We start from the raw sequence: 22,019 nt of genomic DNA, 5'->3' as shown, positions 1-22,019 counted from the left end.
AACTTCAAGTTATTTTCTTTAACTAAATACTTTTGCATTAATGATATTTTTTTAATAATTGAAAATTCTTGGCCGGTAACTGCCACCGGAGAAGGAGAGTATTAACTACAACTGGTAGATGGTTAAATTCCATCACCTTCATTATGTTGTTGCCCCTGCCACTTACAGTTGCGGTGTTTTTGGACTTCTTCGTGTGACAGTGATAGAGTTAGCAACTATGCAATTATCATATTGTGCTTCAAAAGTGAATGCTGTGAAGAAATGGAAATTGTTGTTGTCTAAAATCGAAAGTCGGACTGTTGTTTCAAAACAGATAATTTGTGATTCTATTATTCTCTTTTTCTCACTAAATCGAGATTATAACAACAGTTACATGTATTATTCGTGTGCTTAGACTTTTTTTATTTGATTTTCATTAACGTCAAGTATATAATTTTATTCATAAAAAAATATATAATTTATAAAGACACATCATATTGTTTAATTAATTTTAACGGTTATCCAACAATGAATATGCCGAAAAATCGTTAAAGGCAACTGGTCGAGCCCTATTCAGTATTATATTTTAAAGATAACAATTTTTTTCTGAAACGCCATCACTAACTATTGATTATTCATTGTTTTAGTTTTTTAACTCATCATTAAATTGGATTAAAATTCATAATTTTTTTTCTTTTTTTCAATTTTATTTTTGCATTGCATAACTTGGCCGTGAAATGTTGATGGGTATGATTTTGATTATTTGTTGTAGAACATTTTTCGATAACTATTTCATATGTCAAAAATAAAAACTGGTTCTTAACTTGTATTAGTTGATAGTGACCAAAAATGAGAAAATGTGTTTTTAATTTTCATTTTTGAATTCATATTTTATATATTTTATCATTCATTACTATTAATCAAATGCACAAATATCTTAAACTATGATAAGGAGAATACTAACGAGGATATTGAATATATTGGTGTGCTCCTTGTGAGATTATTGTACTCCTTGTGAGGTTTTGTACTCCTTGTGAGGTTATTGTACTCCTTGTGAGGTTTTATACTACCTGTGAGGTTATTGTAATTCTTGTGAGGTTCTATATTTCTTGTGAGGTTATTATATTTCTTAAGAGGTTCTGCATTAATTTTTTTTGATGAATGAAAATGAATGAAGAAGCCTCGAGAAAAGGCAAACCAAAACTCGAAATCAAACCGCTAACGAGAAAGGCAAATAGTATATCCAATAACCTTGTATGGTCATGATACTTCTTATCAACGTAATTTGTTGGTAGTAATAGGTTGGAGAATACATATGCGTAATCACGGACCATAATAATTTCATTTCCATTTAGGTGTTTCTTTTCTCTTTGTGGGTGACTGTATCACTTAGTTGATTTATTATTTTGTAGAGTTTTTAATTTTTTTATAAGAGATCGGCCCCTCTAACTCCTATTTTCGATAGGTAATTCAGAAGTCTCCTCCAGCATCAGGTATGATTACACTAAACTATTATTTTATTTTATAAATAAATAAACAGGTATGCTATGGTAGGAAACCTTTCGGGATAGTTTTTCAATCTACGCTACTACATGATGCAATAAACTCACAAGGTACTATTATAATATCATATCATTTCTACCAACGGTACGTGTCTTGGTCATCTTTAATATTGTCATTTTATTTTACCGTTCTACCGTTTGTTTAACAAATTATTTAAACTTTGGTTTATCTAAATTTGTTAAATGGATGTGTATTTGGATGGCTCGTATAGTAGCTACAAAGTCCACATATTATTATTTGTTTAAAGAATGGCTCATTTTTTTCATGGGATGGTCATTCTTCCCTATATTTATATATTGTTATCTCTGGTAAAAAAAAAATAGAACTACTATAAATTTATATTTATTTTGCTATTAAGCCTAGATTCTATAACTGCATGGAAAACGAATGACTCGAAACGAAAAGATTTCTCTCTTCTGGGCCCACTAATCCTACATGTCAATATCTACAGCCCTCAAGCAAACCTAGATTTCCTAATTTACCCTCATCAGGATATTTCTGTTACAGTTCCATCCCTGTTAAATTACGGTTATTATATTTTTCTTGCTTTCTTTCTTCAGCATTACATTATCTTTCAAGCACCGTTTTCAATTTGAAGCATACTTGCAGAAACACATCGCAGGTATTTTTCTTTGTGTTTTGTCCTCTTGTTTGGTTGCTGAGAAAGCTCTCATATATTCTTTAAACTTGTGTTCTTGCACATCTCAGTACGTCGATCAGCCATTTCATACTAGGGTTTCTTTAAATGGTTCATTTTCTTTTGACGATGATGATGATGGTTGCTTTGAATATAATCTGTGGACTTAAATTATACGTAAATCGAAAAAAAAAGGTTTATATTCCAAGAATTTGGTTTCTTGAAGTTTTCAAGAATTGAAAACATTGGTCAGTTTGATAACACAACTGGCTTATTAAGATTTTTACATGTTTATATCTTATCTGTAATGTTGATTGCAGGGTATATAAGATAGAATCGATCGCACCTAATGGATGACATTGGGGAGTGGGATCTATGGAACTGGAGACCAGGTTAATTTGCACCACTTTCTTGAAATGTATACTTATGCTTTAATTTTGGCTTCTTAGTATTGATTTGGTTACTTTCATTTGCAGAACAAACCACATCTTGGTCTCAACCTGAAATACCTTCTCAGACTGGTAGCTTTTTATATGAGACTGGTACATATTATGTTGCATCGAAACTTTTCGAGTCATATCTTTCGGATTCGTTTCTATTTCCCGTTTCCGTACTATATATGCCCCTTCTTACTCACTTTGTAATATCATTGTGCGTGTGTGATTTTCGGCAACTCTTGTAGATATGGTTGAAGAAGATGATTTGAATGTGAGAAGCTGCATCGAAATCTTGAGGATTTTAATAAAAAATGCAGATAATGAGATCGATAAACTGAAGAAAGAGTTTGAAGTAAAGCAAATAACCGAACGGATTTGGAGACAAAACGCGGCGCGGTTTAAAGAATGGTGTGATACTCTACTAAAGAAGACAGCTGAAACCGAAACTACAATGATGATCATGGCGAATACGAAATTCAAGAATATAGAAGAGCTACAGTATATAATGTTTGATAGACCAGTTGAAAGTCTGGATGAAATATTGGAGCATCTTCTTACGAGTGAGAATAGTTGTACAATATTTTTGAAGCTTCATGCAGAGAAGAATAATGCTCGCAAGCCAGAAACTGTCGAGGTACTCAAATTTCAACTCAAAACGTTTCTATAAACTGTTCGGTTGTATATGAAAGATGGTGTGTTTGTGTGAGTAGGAAGCAGATAATAAGTGTGAAAATGGTGAATCACGAGGTTCATTTTCGGTGAAAGATGAGAATATTGTTGCACCACAGGCCAAAGAAAATGAAGTTTGTAGGGCACAAAGTACAATTCAAAATGGTGCATTATTAGAGAAAATGAAATATAGTGAGGTGCTGCAGATTGCAAAGCGGTACAAGTTAGGTCCTAAGAAGGCTCTTATTCAACAATTACTTGCTATTCCCCATCTCCAAATCTACGATCCACCAAATTAGACATTTATTAACTCACTCCTTATATTTCTTGCTCACCTTTAGCCTATCAATTGTACACACACATTCAAAATTCTATTTTATATCTTTACAAATTTAGACTGCTCTTTTGCTTTCCAAGTGTTTTGAGTTTAGTGTGTGCATTCTATTTGATTAGTTTTAGTTTAATTTGGTTTAATTTTCTGTATTATTGCATGTAATAGTATTTTTTTTAGGTTTAAAGAAAAAACATAAAAATTTGAGATATTAAAATTTATGCCAAATTTTGATATTTTAACTATTTAAAAACACATAAAAATAGTATTATTTTTAGACCTATATCAATCTTTAATTCAATAAAAGTTTATTTTGCTCTACAGCTTGATACAAATTATCAATTACAGATAAATTTATAGTTCTGCACAAAACTATCCTTAGATTGATTAATTGAGCTCATTTTATCCCTCTACCTAAGGTGATAGAAAATAGAAAAAATTATATTAAAGTCCTTGAGTTATATCGTAATTAACAGTTTAATACCTTTTGGTTTCAAAAATCTATTTAATAGTTTCTCAGTTTTAATTCCGTTAACTGAAAAATCCTTTCATTTAATTTGAGGGACTAAATCGTTTAAGAGAAATAAAACTGGAGTACCAAAGCGTTTAAAAATGAGGTACCAATTCGTTTAATAAAATAAAAATTGAGGGACAAGGTGGGATACCAAATCGTGTGATAGTAAATGTCAAAATTAACAGAGGGGCCTAATAGTTAATATAATTAAAACTAAAGAACCATTTAGTGGACTTTTAAAACAAGAGTTATCAAACTGTTAATTATAATATATCTCAGGAACCTCAAAGTAACTTGCTCTATAAAATAATTAGAGCATTGTATATAAATTAGAATTGAGGGTAAATGAGTGAAAATACTTATTTTTAAGGTGTTTTTATTTAAAATGCTTATTTTAAGGATGATTTTCTCTAAAGCCACGAGTTTGATTTTATTGACCTTGCATCCCAAGTTCAAGAGATAAAATAAACCTTTGTTGGTTTTTAATTTGGTTCGATTTCATTTTCAATTTTATTGAACATAATAGTATTTGTTTAAATTCAAATGAAAAAACTATAAAACTTTTACATTAAATTTATAATCAAATTTCTGTATTTTAACTATTTAAACCCATAAAATTAATGTAACTTTAAAATAAAATGTAGTTTCACCCTTTTAATTTTTTAATATTTTAAAACCAACTCAATTTTTTAATTTATAATAAATAAACCAAATTGTTTATTTTGGTTCAATTTTTTTGTTAGATTCTCTATTAGACATAAATAAAAAATAAAGATCACATTTAAGATCATAATTGCTGTTTAATTAACAATAAATAGAATTCCTAAATGATATAATAAACCGAGTTGTGAGCGGAGAGGGGTTCGGAGGCCGCTCACCCAACCTTATGGATGACCTCTATTCTAGAAAGGTTTGAGAAAATGTGAAGTAGCCACCTAGATCAGCTAGAAATGCCGTTTAACCGTTTGCGGCATTATGCCTTTTCCTTGATCGATTGTCGCTTGTATTTTAGTCGTTGTCTTTTTTTTTCTTATTGAAAAATATTTCTCAATAAATTTGACTTTTACCTTTAAAATATGTCTCTCAAAAAATTTGGCCGTTGCTTTTGAGAAATGTTTCTCAATAAATTCTGTGACGTTGCCCGTTTGTAGAATTTTTCTTTTCATTTCTTCATCGGATGTCGCTTGTATACGAGACATTGCCCATTTGTAGATTTTTTTTCTTCGTCGAATGTCGCTTGTATACGGAACGTTGCCCGTTTGTAGAATTTTTCTTTTCTTCCTCGAGTGTCGCTTGTATACGGGACGTTGCCCTTTTGTAGAATTTTTCTTTTCTTCATCGAGTGTCGCTTGTATACGGGACGTTGTCCGTTTATAGAATTTTTCTTTTGTTCATCGAATGTCGCTTGTATGCGAGACGTTGCCCGTTTGTAGTTGACATTATCATAAATTTGCTTTAATAACTGATTGGTCGACCTGTGCTTTATAATAGATCAAGTATAAAACAACTCATAATATAACATGAATCATAATTTTGTGATGCTCAAAATGACCACCTCTAACACTTAATTTCAAAAAGAGAACAACATACATTTTCTACAGAGCATTTATGTTTTGCGTATCGGGCTTATCTATATTCATATAAGATCTTCCATAAAAGGATGTAAAAACGTAGGTGAATAACATTATACAATCTGGATGCATCGCTAGTCTCACATGAAATGATATTTATGCTTATATATCAAAATCTAGCATTAAAAATATACATGGATATATATGCTAGCAAAGACTTCCTAATTTAATTATCTAATGTGTTGGGCATATCTCCTACATCATGCTACTATAGGCTGATTTACTTAAGGGGGCACTCGAATAAACCTACAAACCTCTTGCCGCTTGTTAAAGACTTCCGAAAGATATAGATCTAAACGAATCCGAACATCAAAAATTTATTTATAGGAGAGTTATTCGTTTCCCACAGACGGCGCCAAATGATGGATCCGGTCCAAGATCGTCTTGTCTTTCGGGTCGCTTCGTGACAAACTTTATATTTAGGTGAATTCCGAGTAGTGTCCTACACGACAAATAAGGTCAGATAGGATTTTGGACCCTTGGTCTGAAATTCACTCCGAAACTTAAGTCAGTATTGATCTCCATATAATATAGGAAAATACTATTTATAAGAGGTAATAAAACTTAACTTGCCATAATAATAGGTTGGTTTGCCTTTATATAAAGACTTGTTGAATGAGCTCATTTATAAACTAGCAATTTAGGATTTTGATATAAAGTGGCCATATGAAATTTTGTCTTTTTACATTATGTGAGATTTTGTCTATGATGGAGCTTTTGTGAAAGAATCGAATACAGAAGCGTGCGTAGCTAGGGACCGTGAAAGGAGAATGATCAATTTCTTTCCCTTCCGAGTTAATCACGTGGATTCCCCGACACATGTTGAAACTCATGCTTTGCGAGAAAGTATCTAGGCAGGAGGTTAAGACTTAGCAGTATTGTGTTTGAGACTGTTGTCAAAGAACTTGATAGAAGCAATGCAGAATGATGCGATGGTGAATGTGAATTGCGATCTAATTCTTCAAGACTGTAGGTGTGCTAAGGTATACTTTTTTTCGTTTGTTAGACGCAATTGTAATTGGATGACTTTATAATCCCAAAAAGTCTTTAGAAATAATGAATTTTATAATAATTCGTTCGAGACTTTTGTAAGTCGTTTTTCTAATTTATGAAGTTTTCATACCGGCAAAAAAAAAAGATATAGAAGGCTATATTTTGATTCTCTGCAGTACTGCCACGTGTACAACATTCATTAAAAGCCCAGAAAGAACTAAAACCATGTTCCCTCCCTTGACCGGCAGCTAAGTCCTTCTACAAATCGAAACGGCGGTACTCTATTGTCGTTTTCCAAAAGCAGAGCTCTCATTGCCCTTAAAACGGCCCAGCAAAGACACTCAAAAATTTCCACACCCATCCCTTTTTCTCGTTTCAGAATCACCAAATCCAACGGTCCTCATTCTTCCAATTAATCTCAAAAAGAATCTCTCCTCCTGGACCCCACTTTGCTTACGTATCATCACATGCTGACGCACACAAACTTTCATTTCCCATTTTGTCCTTGTCTGGATCCTATATTTACCGTTTCATCTCTGTTGCAGCTTTTTTATTTTCTTTTATCCTTGTCTCCTTTCACTCTCCACTGATCACACACACTGCTCTCACATTCTCTCAATTTCTCAGCAATTTCAGGTAATTCCTCTAATTTTCTTTCTCTTGTTTGGTTCCTCAGAAAATTCTGTAAAGTTAGCTGTTTTCTGTGTTTTTTCGTTTGCATTTTACAGTTAATTTGTTTTATATCTTTAAATTAACTTTTTTCATGTTTGTTTATCTTTTAATTACGTGGGTTTATTTTGTTGTTGATGATGGGACCTTAAAATCGTAGAAATGACTAAACTTGCTATGTGGGTATCAGTTTAGTTCTGCTCGTGTTTCAGATTTGATTAGTTTAGACTCAAATTGGAAATGTGGGTTATAAGATTGTCCAACTGGGTATTTAGGCTTGATTGTAGATTATGAGAATTTTTTTTGTAATAGTTATTTACTTACGTAGCACAGACACAGACAAGGAGAAACGGTACAATTTGAAAGTTTTCTATGTAAAAAATGAGGTTTGGTGTCCGAAATGTCAAGTGTTTGAAATGTTTCCGAAACCGGACACTTTGGTTTAACGAAGTGTCCTTCTAAACCAACCTCGTTTTTCCTTTCTTTATTGGTTGCTGTTCTTATATATGTATATATGGTGTTTACACTGCAGAATTTTTATTGGATTTCATGGATTGGGATCTTTGGAGTGCGCCCGGTATGTGGCAATCTTTATATAGTGTTTAGGTTAAGGTTACGTCCTGGTTTTTGATTATTAACTCGTTCGATTTACCCTGACTTGCAGAAGAAAGCTGGATTTTCTCCCTACGTGAAAGGCCATGTGATTTTTACTTTGGTTATGGGTTTGGTATGTGTATGGCTCTTACTGATTACTTTGGTTATGTGTGTATTCGTGCATATATGGTTCTTATACGAATTTTCATTACTCTTGTAGACGTGATGGAAGAAGATGCTTTGAATGAAAAATACTGCTTACAAGTGTTGAGGAGATTGATAGAAAATGCGGATACCGAGATCGATAACCTTGAGCAAGATTTGATATCCCTGCAAAATGAAATGGGTTGGATAAACAATGAGGATTGGTTCGAAATATGTTGTGATTCGTTGAGAGAGAAGATCAATTGCCTTGACGTTTCAATAAAGAGTTTGACAAATAAGGACAAGAATGATGTTGAGGTTCATTTATTGAGGCATACAAAACCAGTTGAAACATTAAAGGAAATATTTAAGGATCTCCTCAGCAATAACTTGCACAAGAAAGATGAGCAGGTTTGATTCTTGAAGATTTCTTTCAATTATTTTCTTGATTTTGTAAATTATGATTTAGCCTTGAGGTGAAAATTAGTATGAGATGCAAACTTTGTCATACAACTTCTGATTATGGGCACATATGTAGCACGGAAATGGAAACTCTTGCCATATAACTTCTGATTAGAACTGAAAAACAACGAAATATTTTACAAGAATAAGTTATAAGTATAGAGTTTTGGAATAGATAGATGCTTTTGAAAATGAAAAAGAGATGCCAAAACGTAAGAATGAAGTTTCCATGCAACATCGATGGGCACATATCACATGTGGTGAATCATGCGCGTGCACTTGCATCTGTTTTCTTGTCTACAGATGCATGTTGCATATATATGCGTAATGCATGTGACCACCAGTACTCATTCATCCTGCACTTGGCAATTTGACTTCAAGGCTGTAATAGTTTGTTGGGTCAATACAAAAAAAAAACAGACATTTGATGTATTTGGTTGTTTCTTATTATACGTTTTCCATTTAATGTATATTTATCTGTTTTTCCTTTCGTAATGAACAGCCTGAGGAAGTTAAGTATGCTGTTAGCTTAAGCACAACCTCTGATGCTCATGCTCCGAGAGAACCTATCAACATTATGGGCGAGAATGAAAAAAAAGGCAGTTGTAACTCTAAATCTTTTTTGAAGGAGGGAATGAAGGGTTCAAGTTTCATGACTGATAATGTTGCAGTACTAAATCCATCTTTGAAGCTTCAAGGGAGGAAAACTAACAATCAAGCTATTATTAAGGTCCTGAGGCTCCCAATCATGGTTTAACTTGTAATGGTACCTCATTTTATGCAAATAGTGAAACAAGGTGAACTTTGGGGCATTTGGGTTCACTTTGTTCTGTTCGTGGATTCCTTTTGCCTTTTCACTAAAATCTTATTCGACAATATGTTGTTTCTATACCTGGATTTCTTGTTCATTTTTAAAAAGGAGTCATGTTTTTAAAGAGAATAATGATTTAATGAGACTGTAATTATGGTCAATCTGACACTATTCAAAGTCATGTATTTCTTAAACTTCTGGTTGAATGATTTATGAGTGGAATTTTTATTTTTTTAATATTTCATTTCTTCATTTATGAAGTAGATAGTTTGGAATTGTTGGCAAATAGGATGAACATGCATCCTAATGTGATTTATGAATGAAAGCTTTCTTTTGTTGCCTCTTCTTGACATTTTGTTGTCACGATGAACAGCCTGCAAATGTTGGTACCGCAGCTGGTCATTCCACTGAGGAGATATTACCAGGCAACTCCAGTACGAAAAATCTAGGGAAGGGGGAAGATAGAAAATATGGTTTTATTCTGAAGGACCAAAGAATGATCCAAAGTTCATCCTCAAAGTCTGCAGACAGTGAGAGATGTAGAGCAGAGACGATTAAAATTGAGGTAGTTTCTCTTGTTTATTTTGGTTATATTGGAAGGAATTCTGTCAAGAAAATTTGACTACTTTTTCCTTTCTTTTTTCTGCTATAAGGAGACAGTATATATTTACAGAAAAATGGCTACTTACAAAATGCATGAAAAGTAATTGCACTTGGATTAAGCCCCTTAATGACTAATAACTGTTGCATATGGAACTTATAAATCAGAGGGAAGAACCTGATTATGAATATGTTTTACCATAGATGTCAACAAGGAATACTTAAAGGAAAACACAAGTAATCACTCGTACAACTCATGCAGACACATTTACTTTCTGTTAGCTTATGCATATTTTGGAAGTACTGATCAACTTTGCAATTTCTCTTTGATATTCTACAGCCTACAGATGTTGGTATTAGCAATTCCATCTCAGTTGCTTGTGGCAATTTCAGTACGGAAAAAAAATCGAGCAATTCAGGTTCAAGTACTGTGAGTGGGGAGATTGAAGAGCATAGTTCTATATGTTCATACATCAGCTTAGGTCCATCAATTAAGCCTGAGGTGAAGAAAACAGATCCTCGTAAAAAGGTGAAGGTACCCGTACCTTTCATATCTAATTTAAAGTAAGCCTGTATTTAGTGTCCATTAGTTTGTCGTCAATATGATCATGTATTGGAGGGCCCAGAACTTGAGGGAAGAAAATTAGTTGAACTTGTAGGTCAAGTGATTTGCATACTGTATGCAACTGGCAACTGGCTGCGGGTCCTAATCTTATTTATCTTCACTAAGAGTTCCTGTGGTTGATCCTAACCTGTTGTGTTTGGTTCTTTCGTCCGGTAATGAACAGCTTGCAAATGCTATTGTTAAACGGTTAGGCCAAAACAGGCAGGCAACTGGGAGCTTCAATGAGATGAAAACATCAGGCAAGTCTAATTCAAAAGTATCTGGAAACAAGGGATTCTGTTCTAGGCCTACAGAAAAAAGAAAACCTTTGAGTCCATCAATTAACACCGAAGGAAAACAAACTTGTCCAAGAAAACATGAGGTTTGATGTCTTACTTTCTTAGATTGTTATCCTTAAAATGTTGATCTATTGTGCAATCATATACCATAGTCAATACAATAGTTTTAACCAGTAGTTCAAATCTAAGGGATAATTATTCACTCTGAGAGTAGATCAAAATTATTATTATACCTTGATTTTTTAAAAACCACTGTTATTCTAACAGTTTGGTATTAGTAACTGCAATTCTACTTAACAGTGATTTTTTAAAATACATGAGAAAATTAGTGATTTTACCCTAACCTCAGGGTTGATAGTAATTTCCCTAAATGTAACTGCTGGACAAATTTCATTTATTGCTGCCTCTGAATTTGCTGGTATATGTTTCTTTTTGAGCAGCATGCAGATTTTGTTAAAACTGCCAGTGCCGAAGAATTGAAATGTACACCTGGTCTGTATAGGAGAAAAGAGAATGACGATTCAGGATTTAGCAGCAGCAGTAACTCTGATATTAAGCAGAAAATCTGCATTGTTGCACTGAAAGCTGCGAGCAAGGGGACTGCAAAAGATTCGAAGGTTGCTTCACTTGAGAATGTGGTCTCAGTAAATTTGTATCCGAAGGTGGATAGAAAAGAGAAAAGTCCTTTGCGAATTAGAAAGGTGGTTGAAACTGCTGTGACTGAGACAGAGAATTGTGCCTTAACTTCTCTTTCAGAGCCACGGGAAGAAGGAAAAGACGCAATCAGGCGACAGCCTAAAGAGGAAGGAAAAACTACGTCTGAAGAGCACATATGTGAAGTTGCTGCTGATGAGACGAAGTCCAATTCGAAACCATCCCTGATATCGCTGAAAGAAAAGGTGAAGAGGAGTAACAAGTCAAATCTTCCAATTCTGTATGATGTAAGTATCTCTAGAATGGTAGATGGTTCCTGCTCATCTATTATTTCCAAGGCCAAGAAGCGAAAACTATCAGTGGTCAGTCCGCTAAATGCCGGTATATATCAGGATTGCAAGACCACTGCTAAGAAATTGGTTGAGCTAAGAGAATGTGCATCTAAACGGAATAGTCATTCTTCTGGCGACGTCCCAAAATCAGCTCCGATGAAGATTTTGAGTTCAGACAAGAGCATAAATGAGAGTTCATATAAGGATGACCCGTCACTGTTCGAGTCCTCAATTTGTGATTCCAGTTCCAATTCTGCACTTTTATTACCTTCTGCATTAACACTGGAGAAAATGAGATTAGGTGAGCTCCGAGACATGGCGAAGCGATACAAAATAAGCAAGTACTACAACCTGTCAAAGAAAACTATCCTGCAACAGTTAGCTGGTAGAATGGATGATTAGTGGATGTACATATTGCTACTATTCTCTACTTTGACATGATTTTGAAGGGTCATCATCTTTAGTATTTAATTTGAAGGTACAACTCGAAATCCATGTACAGTTAGGATTTAGCTTTTTAATTGTAATGGTAATGGATATGCAGATGGCAGGATTTAGAAAATATATACAAATATATATACATATATGAATGACATAACAGGCTGAAGTTGTTTTTGAAGTCATTAGCTGCAATGCAATCAGTTCAGAAGCGGCAGTAATTTCCTGAAATCAAAATATGATAAGATGTATGGTTTATAGATAGACTTAAGAATTAATCTGATCCCTAAATTTGCAGTTCATGGTCAATAAACTACAAAAGTAGTCATCCAAAGTTGAGAATTTTGATAATCTATAAGGAATCAAAGGACTAATTGATCAAAATTTGGATTATTCGATCAAAATAATTAAGTTCAGAGTCCAAATAAACGAATTTAGGAGCGATTGATAACAGAGTTAATTGATGATAATCTACAATTTGAGAGGGCATTATGGATACGAGTTGCAGATTTGCTGCTGTTTATCATATGATTCTGCCATCAATAATGTCAAATAAATCTAAATTCAGACAGAACAATAACAAAATTTGAATCCATTTTATATGAAATTAAACATTTCTCAGTAAAATCAAATCTAAATAATCCCGCCATGTATGTTTGTAGACTGAAATGACCTCTTTCTCAGAAAATTCCATACACTTGAACCCTAGTTGATACCAAACTAAAATATTTCCAATTGTTTCATCATGTTAAAAAAATTTAGTAGATTGCATCTTATGGTTGCCGCTTCATAATCGTAGATCCTCCAACTTTGCGGTGGTTTGTGCTTTTTGTTCTGAATCTGCAGAAACCAAAAACGAGACTTCTGATAAGTAGGTTAAGATTAATAGACAGCAAAGGAGGGTAATCTTATGCCTGCATTGATTATGAATATTCCAAAAACTGTTACTTTAACATATTTATCATAAATATTTGACAGTGTTCTTCATAAGAGTGTGCATTCGGTCATACTGAACCAAATTGAACTGGAGTTATAGTTCAAAGATAATTTATAAGGATTTAAAATGGTATAAGCGTTGAGCAACATTATGCTAAGCTCGTGGGTTCAATTCCTCCACAAGCGCTCCTCTTCTCCAATGATGAAAGAAAAAAACTAGTTGATTTTTATAAATTCTATTTGATTATTTTGATTTGGTTTGTATCAAAACTGAACTGAAATTTTAGCTATCAAAACTGAACATAGCATTAAAACCAAAACATTTTTTTAATATAAAAACCGAACCAAATTTATCGGTTTGTTTTTTGTTTTGTTTGCATACCCCTAGTTCTACAAAAGAAGAAGCACTTCCATTTTATTATGATGGTGATGATTAATGAGTGTGGTCAGGAAAGAAGAGACGACAATTATTAGCTATTCAATAACCAAAATGATCTCTCTAATAAAAAGAAAGGGCATAGTATTTAAAATATTTAGTTTGTGTTAATCTCCAATGGTAAACATTCTTAGCCTGACTAAACAATATCATTGTTGTGCATACAATAATTCCAATCTAACTTATTCTCTTAATGAAACATTACTCTTAATTTTCTAATCTTAAGAGACAACAGTTTAATTTTTAGTAACAAAACATAGATAATTATTAGAAAACAAAATGATGTTATTTACCTCTCAAGGCCTCCAACTTGCTGTTACTGTCCCGAACTGCCCTGACAAGATGTGAAATCTGATACTGCAGCTTCCCATTTTCCGCAGCAAGCTTTCTGTTTTCCGCAGCAAGCTTTCCGTTTTCCGCAGCAAGCTTGTTAGCCTGCAAGTAACAGTTGACAAAGTAAGAAATGAAGGTAATGTAGGTCAATCAAAACGAACAGATCACGAAAACATTGACATCTATAACTGTTCTCGTTCAGAAGCTACCTCTGCGTAGAGTTCACTACTTGTTTTCATAAGTTGCTCATCTTGATCATCAGCAGTACCTATGAAGTTACCTTTTTTAGTTGCAAGGGCAGCCTCAATCCTTGACAATCGATCCTTCAATACCCAGAAAAGAGAAAATTCTCTTATCATTAAATTAAACACGGAAAGATGCTAACCAAGAAAATAACATCTTTTTAGGGAAGTTTGAATTTTCCGTCAACGCATCAAGATTTTCTTCACATTATCGGAAGATTAATAAACAAATGTATCAATCACATACCCAAAATCAAAAAGAGCAGAACAATCAAGACAAAAAATAACTAAACTCAAAAAAAATATTCAGAACTAGACTAAGCAAAACATCATAGCAACTTTAAATTTCAATCAGCAGTGTGTTTAAATTCCTCATTTAATGAAATAACCAAACTTGGATTTAAATATACTTGTTTTATTAGAAACCTTCGAATAGGGGCATGGCATCATACAGATGGGCAACAATTGTATGATTATGGTTTCCAACCCGTTCGAAACCAGAACAAAACGCAATATTAAACTGCGAAATCAGCAGTGAAGGTTTAGTTTAGTTTTTCCCTAAGCAAATATTGAGAGAATAATTTAGAAAAAAAGGGTATACTACTGTATCAAAAATCACTCAAAACAAACCATTTTTCACTACTTAATTCAATAACTGTTATGATTCTCACCAATCCAACCCAATAAAGTAAAATTAATGAACAACAGATAAAAGGCATTAAGCAAAAGAAATAAAACCTCAGCTTCAGAAGCTCTTTGGAAGAAGGGTTTAAGGAGACCTTCATTGTTGGTTTCCATTTCTCTCTTTGTTTTTTGCTTTCTGAAAACTAAATACAAAATCTAAAGGGTTTTTATTGGTATTTTATTCATTTTTTTACTATACATGATATTGTCGGATTCTAACTATAAAACGACACTTTTAATATTATTATATGAAATAAAAAATTAAATTAGATTTGCAAAAGATGAATAAATTTATCAATAAGTTATATCATGTTTTAATTAAACGCTAGACAACAAACTGTTATATCATGGTTTCAAATCCTTCTCAATTAAAAAAAAATGAATAACTTTATAATCTTTTTAGTACACTAGGCCTTATTAATATTAAAAAATTAAATTAGATTTGCAAAAGATGAATAAATTTACCAATAAGTTATTATATCTCAAATGTTATAATTAAACGCTAGGCAGCAAACTACTCCCAATTATTAAAAAAATGAGCAAATTTATAATTTTTTTAATACACTAGGCCTTATTAATATTAAAAAATCTTGATAAAAATAATTAAAAATTCAAAAAACACAATAGAATTGAAATAATCATTACATATTATTGAAAAAATAAAAGCTTAATACCTTAAAAAATCCGACCTTGTAACCGCTTTTCGATCCTACTCTGACGTTAAAAACTTGTCTATTGTACCTTATTTTCATTTTATCGTTTCAATTATACCCTCAAATATTAAATTGACGTCTTTTTCATTTGGAAAAAAAAATTAAAAACATTCTTCATGTATAGCATATACTAATTGTACATATTTAAAATTTATTTAAATTTAGTTTTTTTAATTAAGAATTTCAATTAATTTTAATTTGATTATGATTTTTAGTTAGTTCTTAAAAATAAAGGACTTATATGTACTTTTTTGAATGAAAATGAATTTAATTTTATCGTTAAACATGGTTAATTAAATGATTTCATCATTCAAGTAAAAAAATTGATAAAAATTAAAAAATTGGAATACAATTGAAACGATAAAATGCAAAATAAGGTAAAATTGACAAGTTTTTAACGTCAGGGTAGGATCGAAAAGGGGCTACAAGGTCGGGATTGTTCTAAGACATTAGGCCTAAAATAAACTATACTCTCTACAAGATAAATCATCGAAAAGAAAACCTGATCACAAGGATCAAACAAATGCATATTACTATACCCATTAATGATATTAGATATATAAAATAATCATCATAAATACAATATGTTTTTGTTCATCACAATCATATTCATAAAAAATTGCTATTATATACTATATAATATATATTTTAATTAACTCTTATATGATGACTCTCATAAGCAATGTAAACCCGGTGAAGTCAAGGTTGGCCAAGAAGAGATGGCCTGTAAAATGCATGACTTTGTGCAATCTCAATGCGTTCCCGGGGATCATTCAATGTTTCATCTCTTAATGCTTGTAAGATAGCTTGTGTCAAATCTTCCCTGTAAGATTCAAAATCCGCCACAAACAGAATATTAGTTAGTGAGTTTTTGATTCATCCGTTTCCAGGTCCAACATTAGTTGTTTGACTCACACAACAACTTCGATTGATAACATAATGAAAATACGAACATTATAAAAATACGAGGTTTGTAATACTTGGAAAACATATGAAAAAGAGAAGATCGGTGAATTTTTCGAGTTCTGCAGGGATTATTACCTTGAAATAAGTATTTTATAGAGTGTTTTCAAAATGGGGCATAGCTCAACAGGCGCGACAAGCCTCTTTTCATTGGGATGCAATACACTCAAGCTTGGCTGACTCAGGAGTGCATAGAAAGCTTTAACCGCAGAAACTCCCTACAGACATGATCGATTATAAGCACTGAAGAAGATTTATCTCGTTCACGAAACAATCATTAGAATCATCATTAAATATTCCATGTTTAACTTGAGTGATTCCTTGTTTTATGCATTTTCCTTGTCAAATGTTTTGCTTTACAGTAAAGAGGAAGAATCAAGATCACTACCTGAATCATTCCTTTCCCGCTGATGCTATCACCCATGTCTCGGTTCAACTCTCCTTTGGCTAACATTTGTCCGTACCATGCATTACGACCTTTTAACAAGGTTACGTATGTGTCTGCCAGCAAAGGCCCTGCAAGCTTCTCTGGTTCTTCCGCCAATAGATGAGTAATAAATATCATTTCTGATGTACAATGTGCAAAATATACAGACTTGCTGGTAGCACTCTCATTGGTAAGGGCAGCTACCATTCCTGAAAATGTCAATTTGAAAATGAGTGCTAAGATTCATGTAGAAACCAAATGTTTCTATAAACAATTTAAATTCGTTTCTTGTTTATATATTTTCCGAGAGTAATTATGCCAAGCGACTACGTAGCTTAGATTCTATAGCTTCCTCCTAAGCAAATAAGTGAAGTGTTGTTAAAACTGTGTAAGTTACCGTATTTTCCTATGAAGATGTTGATTGGTATGACAAATATGATTTCGTTTATACATCCCTTACAATAATAACGAAAAACAGCAACTTACCGGCTCCAATAGCATATACATTCTTCAGGCCACCCATGACTTCATGAGTGACAAGATCACTATTGTCCCATACGATGAAATGCGGCTGTCTTAGAAATTTAGCGAGCGGCTTTCTCCACTTATCAGCACCGCATATCCGAGCATTAGCATATTCCTTGTGATATATTTCCGAAGCTATATTTGGTCCACCGAGATAAAGTATATTCTCCATATTTACTCCAGCTGATAGGCATAGAAAGTAAGGTTTTAGGTATAATTGGAAGAAGGTTACTTATCGATTAAAGTGAGCGGAATACAACAGTCATAAATGAAACAATGGAAGTTTGGAGAAAAGTAGCCATTTACACATTAATGAGGCCGCTATCGAGCAAATTCTAATATAATTTAACAAATTACAGAGTACGAAGTACGAGATTTTTGGTGCAAGCTATGTTGCTCAAAAACGGAAATGTTGAAATAAAAGCCGAATTGATATTTATAACAAGAACAGGCTACAAATATAAAGTTTCACATTTTCTAAAGCATTTATGGAAATGGAAACAAAATGCCGAAATATATATTGAAACTTAGATCTTACTTGCTTTATTAATCATCTGCGTCGGAGTAATTATGTGGGGAACAGGTTCGAGTGCAGCCTCTATACCCTTTGCTAAAGAAATGATGATAGGTTCACTTATTCTCTCCTTCCAATAAGGCCTAATCTCTTCGAACACCTCGTACGTTTCTGTCGAAGGAACGCCATTTACCACAATATCTGCATCCCAAACAGCCTCTTGCAAATTAGTCACAACCTTCAAAGGACTAAGGGGCGTATCGATCATGTTCAAGCAAAATCCGTCTTTCAAAATCTCATCTGCAAAAAGGGTCCTATCGCCTAGTCTTGCCTCGACATATTTCAAATAAGCACATCTCCTGATCAACCTCCTCAATACATCCTCCCTCGAATTGATCACTTCAAATAGATGTTCTGCTGTGGCTCTATCGACAGCTCTGCCAGGCCTTCTCCATATCCTGATTTGGACCTTATCTCGAAACTGACCATAATTATCTTGCAGCAAAGCAGCAAAAACACTTCCCCAAGCTCCCGCCCCGACACCAACAATCCTCAAAGGATCACCATCGGCCTTTCCAAGAAGGCGCCGAAGTTCATCGAGCTTATCTTCCAAACCATTACCATTAGGTCCATTACCATTCTGAGCAGACCATCCATTTTGATGAACATTCATTGCCTCAATACTTCCAACCATCTCTTACCACTAAAACCAGCAACAACGACAAAAACAAATCCAAAAGAATCAGCAAATCAAACCCAATCAAACACTTCAATCACTATTGAAATTAATTCCTTAAACTTTTTTGCATCCTAAGTACCAATCACCATTAATTCAACTCTCCTCCTCAACTAGTATATAACAAACAATTAAATCAAATCTTTATAGGTAGGATCTTATTGCCAACATCAAAACCAAACCAATCAAGCCCTGTTCCTCAAATTAAGGGTGAAGCTACAGACAAAAACAGTAACAGAACTAATACAAATTCTCATCAAAACACACCTAAAAATGTTCTTAAAAGTTGTCTAAGTATGAAAATCCAAAAGCCATATACACATGCAGCTTTGTTTTCTCCGTCTGAGTTGGTTCATCTACCCTAACTATATATATAAACTTCCAAACTAAGCAAATTTAAATTTAAAAATATATATCATTAAGTCAAAAGGAAAACACCGACCTCTTAATTTTCATGTATAGCTAACTACAAAGCGGCATTTCTGTGCCCATCATTGACAAAACTCAAAGATTTGAAAGCTTTTTGTGTCATCAAGTTGCAGTTTCTTGGAGGGAAATTAATAGAATGGCAAGAAATGGAAGGGGAATATGCAAAAGAAACAAAGAAAATAATAATGAATGAGTTGTATAGTAATGTGAAACTTTTTTGTTTTTTAACACAAAAAGTGCATGCAAGTTAAGTTACAAGAGGAAACAGCAAATTTGCTTTTGCATTATTGTTGATTGATGATAATAAATTAATAATTAGTTTAAGGGGAAATTAATATTCATTTTTTTGATGAAAATTATAAATTGTTTGTTATATATTCCCCCTTCCAAATTAATAGACAGTTTCGGACAAACACAAGTAATAAATTTTTTTTAGCAAATTTATGTAAAATGAGTAATTTCATAAAAACATATCACACTTTCCCTTATTTAATGCAGTGTAGACTTTGTCTTTTAGTGGTGTTTGCTCTCTTTTTAATATAACTAGTATTGTCTTACATGCTACGCACGTGGCTCGTAATGTGACACGCGAACGATTGTTTAACTTTTAATTAAAAATAATATAAATAATTAAAGTTTATTAGTAGACTAATTAAAATTTTCAAGGGACCAATTATTATATTGAAGTAGTAAATAAAAAAACTTTTTTTTTTAAATATTATTCAATATAATAAGAGAATATACAAATAAAATTATATTTTATTAATTAAAATATCTAAAACATTTAACTTAAAAGAGATAGTAATGAATAACTTGAAAAAGTATGTAGTCTAAGCAAACAATAAAAATTATGAAAAATAGACAAATTTACACAAAGTATAAATGGTTTATATAGTGTTTGTCGATTATATTATTATACATTAATTATAGGACATTATAGATAATCAAGAATTTACGTATTACATTTACTATAATTATATTAATACATTCTATATATAATTAATATTAAATTAATTAGAGTTTTTATTAAATTAAATTCTAACTTTAATTATCAAATGACAACAATCCTAAATTTGCATCAAACACAAAAGCAAATTATTTATATGACCTAATAACTAAATATGAAATTATAATGTTGACATTGCTATTATTAGTGGTTAAATAATTGTTTTTTCAGTATGTTTATAATTTTACTACGTAAACCAATAAAGCAATGGAAGTTAAATACCTTTCAAATACTTAAAACTTAAAAGCATGTGTTTACATGTTGTACGGTTTATATAATCTAATTAGCATTATTAATTAATCATATTAGGATTAGTTTAACCTAGTTAGTATTTTAGATATATTACAGATAGTTTAACTTGGTTAGTTTTCTAGATATATTAGGAGTACTCCAATTAGTTTTACATGTTGTCCGGTTTATATAATCTAATTAGTATTATCAATTAATCATATTAGGATTAGTTAGATATATTAGAGGTAGTTTAACTTAGTTAATGTTCTAGATATATTAGAAGTACTCTAATTTAGTTAATATTTTAATTAATTAATTTTAAGGACGTTAGCGTAAATTTGCCTGTCCCCCCCATCCGTGCTTTTATATATAGTATAAATATGTAATTCATGAGGGTATCCGTGCCGTTTTATCATTTTAATAATAAATGACTGCCTATAATTTAGAACAAAAAAATTTAAAATAGTGCCTATCAATTTGAGACGGAGGGAGTATAAAAAATTTAATTAATATATGAATATATCTATATCTATACTATATATAAAAGCACGGATGGGGGGGACAGGCAAATTTACTGAATAATCCTTCAGTTTACTACTAAATAAAGGTTTTATAGTCATTAACTAATTAATTATGTAATTAATCACTATTGTAATTAAAATCCTAATTAGAATAAGTAGCTAAATTATCTCCAGTTTAGTTTTGAGTATGTAAAAAATAACTAAATTGTCTCCAAATTAGTAGAAATATCTATCTTTTAGTTTGATTGAACTATAAAATTAAAATACTTATTATTTAAATTTCTATCTTATTAGTTTTAAAGATATTATTAATAAAATTAAGTTAATTATTTAATTATGTTTATTATAAAAACAAAAGAAAAATAAATTCAGTATGGAAAAAAAAATTAATAACCGAATATATTATATTTACTTTTATAAAAATTGTTAACTAATTTAATATTAATTATAAATAAAAAATTGATAACCTAAAAATTTCTCAAAATTAGTTGTATTTAGTTTACATTAACATGTATATATAAATATATATACAAAAAAATAGATGATCATTACATAATTGATATTAAAGGATTTCTATTTTAGGTGAATTGGCCACAGTTGGCAAATTGAATTTTTTATTATTTTCAAATAACATAATTATAAAATCCCTAAACTAATTTCTAGGAACTATATCGACTTTAAAAAGATTATATATGGGAAGTTCATGACTCTGGCATTTTTGATTTTGAAGATGAAAGTATCAAAAGTCTTAGGGTTGGTATCATGTCTGATTAAATGATTTTTAAATTTATTTTAATTTTTTTATTTATATAATTTTAAATAGGCCTAATATTTTAAAAAACCCCGACCTTTTAACCCCTGTTCAATTATATCCTGACGTTGAAAATTTGTCAATTTTACCCTATTTTGCATTTTTGTGTTTCAATTGTACCCTGAAATATTAAATTAACGTCTTTTTTACT

At 31.9% G+C, this 22,019-nt stretch overlaps 3 protein-coding genes across 5 annotated transcripts; 1 reads left to right on the top strand and 2 right to left on the bottom strand.

Moving 5' to 3' along the window:
- The first annotated feature begins 7,288 nt into the window (after positions 1–7,288).
- LOC126677863 (uncharacterized) lies at positions 7,289–12,521 on the top strand. 2 transcript variants are annotated; one of them, XM_050372676.2, is made up of 9 exons: positions 7,289–7,390; positions 7,956–8,000; positions 8,088–8,150; positions 8,238–8,572; positions 9,126–9,353; positions 9,808–9,999; positions 10,375–10,569; positions 10,823–11,020; positions 11,378–12,521. In XM_050372676.2, exons 2-9 carry the CDS (start codon positions 7,973–7,975, stop codon positions 12,323–12,325), a joined length of 2,187 nt encoding a protein of 728 aa, XP_050228633.1. In that variant the 5' UTR covers positions 7,289–7,390; positions 7,956–7,972; the 3' UTR covers positions 12,326–12,521. The 2 variants fall into 2 exon arrangements, with proteins under 2 accessions (XP_050228633.1, XP_050228634.1); XM_050372677.2 differs by having other exon boundaries at positions 7,290–7,390; positions 10,375–10,563.
- Positions 12,522–12,938: 417 nt separating this feature from the next.
- LOC126676658 (uncharacterized) lies at positions 12,939–15,156 on the bottom strand. Its single transcript, XM_050370914.2, has 4 exons — positions 15,047–15,156; positions 14,276–14,389; positions 14,027–14,168; positions 12,939–13,201 (listed from the first exon to the last, which is right to left on the bottom strand). Exons 1-4 carry the CDS (start codon positions 15,104–15,106, stop codon positions 13,149–13,151), a joined length of 369 nt encoding a protein of 122 aa, XP_050226871.1. The 5' UTR covers positions 15,107–15,156; the 3' UTR covers positions 12,939–13,148.
- A 1,079-nt stretch (positions 15,157–16,235) lies between these two features.
- On the bottom strand, positions 16,236–19,504 carry LOC126679221 (glycerol-3-phosphate dehydrogenase [NAD(+)] GPDHC1, cytosolic). 2 transcript variants are annotated; one of them, XM_050374205.2, is made up of 6 exons: positions 19,313–19,504; positions 18,159–18,837; positions 17,582–17,803; positions 17,057–17,304; positions 16,747–16,886; positions 16,236–16,528 (listed from the first exon to the last, which is right to left on the bottom strand). In XM_050374205.2, exons 2-6 carry the CDS (start codon positions 18,826–18,828, stop codon positions 16,405–16,407), a joined length of 1,404 nt encoding a protein of 467 aa, XP_050230162.1. In that variant the 5' UTR covers positions 18,829–18,837; positions 19,313–19,504; the 3' UTR covers positions 16,236–16,404. The 2 variants fall into 2 exon arrangements, with proteins under 2 accessions (XP_050230162.1, XP_050230161.1); XM_050374204.2 differs by lacking the exon at positions 19,313–19,504 and having other exon boundaries at positions 18,159–18,936.
- Between the last annotated feature and the right edge of the window lie 2,515 nt (positions 19,505–22,019).

This window comes from Mercurialis annua, linkage group LG4 (assembly GCF_937616625.2).
Source record: "Mercurialis annua linkage group LG4, ddMerAnnu1.2, whole genome shotgun sequence".
NCBI classification, from domain to species: Eukaryota; Viridiplantae; Streptophyta; class Magnoliopsida; order Malpighiales; family Euphorbiaceae; genus Mercurialis; species Mercurialis annua.
The sequence above is the reverse complement of the archived record's forward strand: the minus strand, read 5'-3'. Positions and strand labels throughout refer to the sequence as shown.

What these genes read in the sequence shown, in the direction of transcription:
- LOC126677863 (XM_050372676.2), top strand. Translation starts at nt 7,973, where the DNA reads ATGGATTGGGATCTTTGGAGTGCGCCCG. An exon ending in GGATCTTTGGAGTGCGCCCG is followed by an intron (nt 8,001 to 8,087) that starts GTATGTGGCAAT and finishes CCTGACTTGCAG; the next exon opens with AAGAAAGCTGGATTTTCTCC. An exon ending in ACAATCAAGCTATTATTAAG is followed by an intron (nt 9,354 to 9,807) that starts GTCCTGAGGCTC and finishes CACGATGAACAG; the next exon opens with CCTGCAAATGTTGGTACCGC.
- LOC126676658 (XM_050370914.2), bottom strand. Translation starts at nt 15,106, where the DNA reads ATGGAAACCAACAATGAAGGTCTCCTTAAACCCTTCTTCCAAAGAGCT. An exon ending in AAAGAGCTTCTGAAGCTGAG is followed by an intron (nt 14,390 to 15,046) that starts GTTTTATTTCTT and finishes TGGGTATTGAAG; the next exon opens with GATCGATTGTCAAGGATTGA. An exon ending in CAAGTTGGAGGCCTTGAGAG is followed by an intron (nt 13,202 to 14,026) that starts GTAAATAACATC and finishes TGGTTTCTGCAG; the next exon opens with ATTCAGAACAAAAAGCACAA.
- LOC126679221 (XM_050374205.2), bottom strand. Translation starts at nt 18,828, where the DNA reads ATGGTTGGAAGTATTGAGGCAATGAATGTTCATCAAAATGGATGGTCT. An exon ending in TGTATATGCTATTGGAGCCG is followed by an intron (nt 17,305 to 17,581) that starts GTAAGTTGCTGT and finishes TGACATTTTCAG; the next exon opens with GAATGGTAGCTGCCCTTACC. An exon ending in GCGGGAAAGGAATGATTCAG is followed by an intron (nt 16,887 to 17,056) that starts GTAGTGATCTTG and finishes TCATGTCTGTAG; the next exon opens with GGAGTTTCTGCGGTTAAAGC.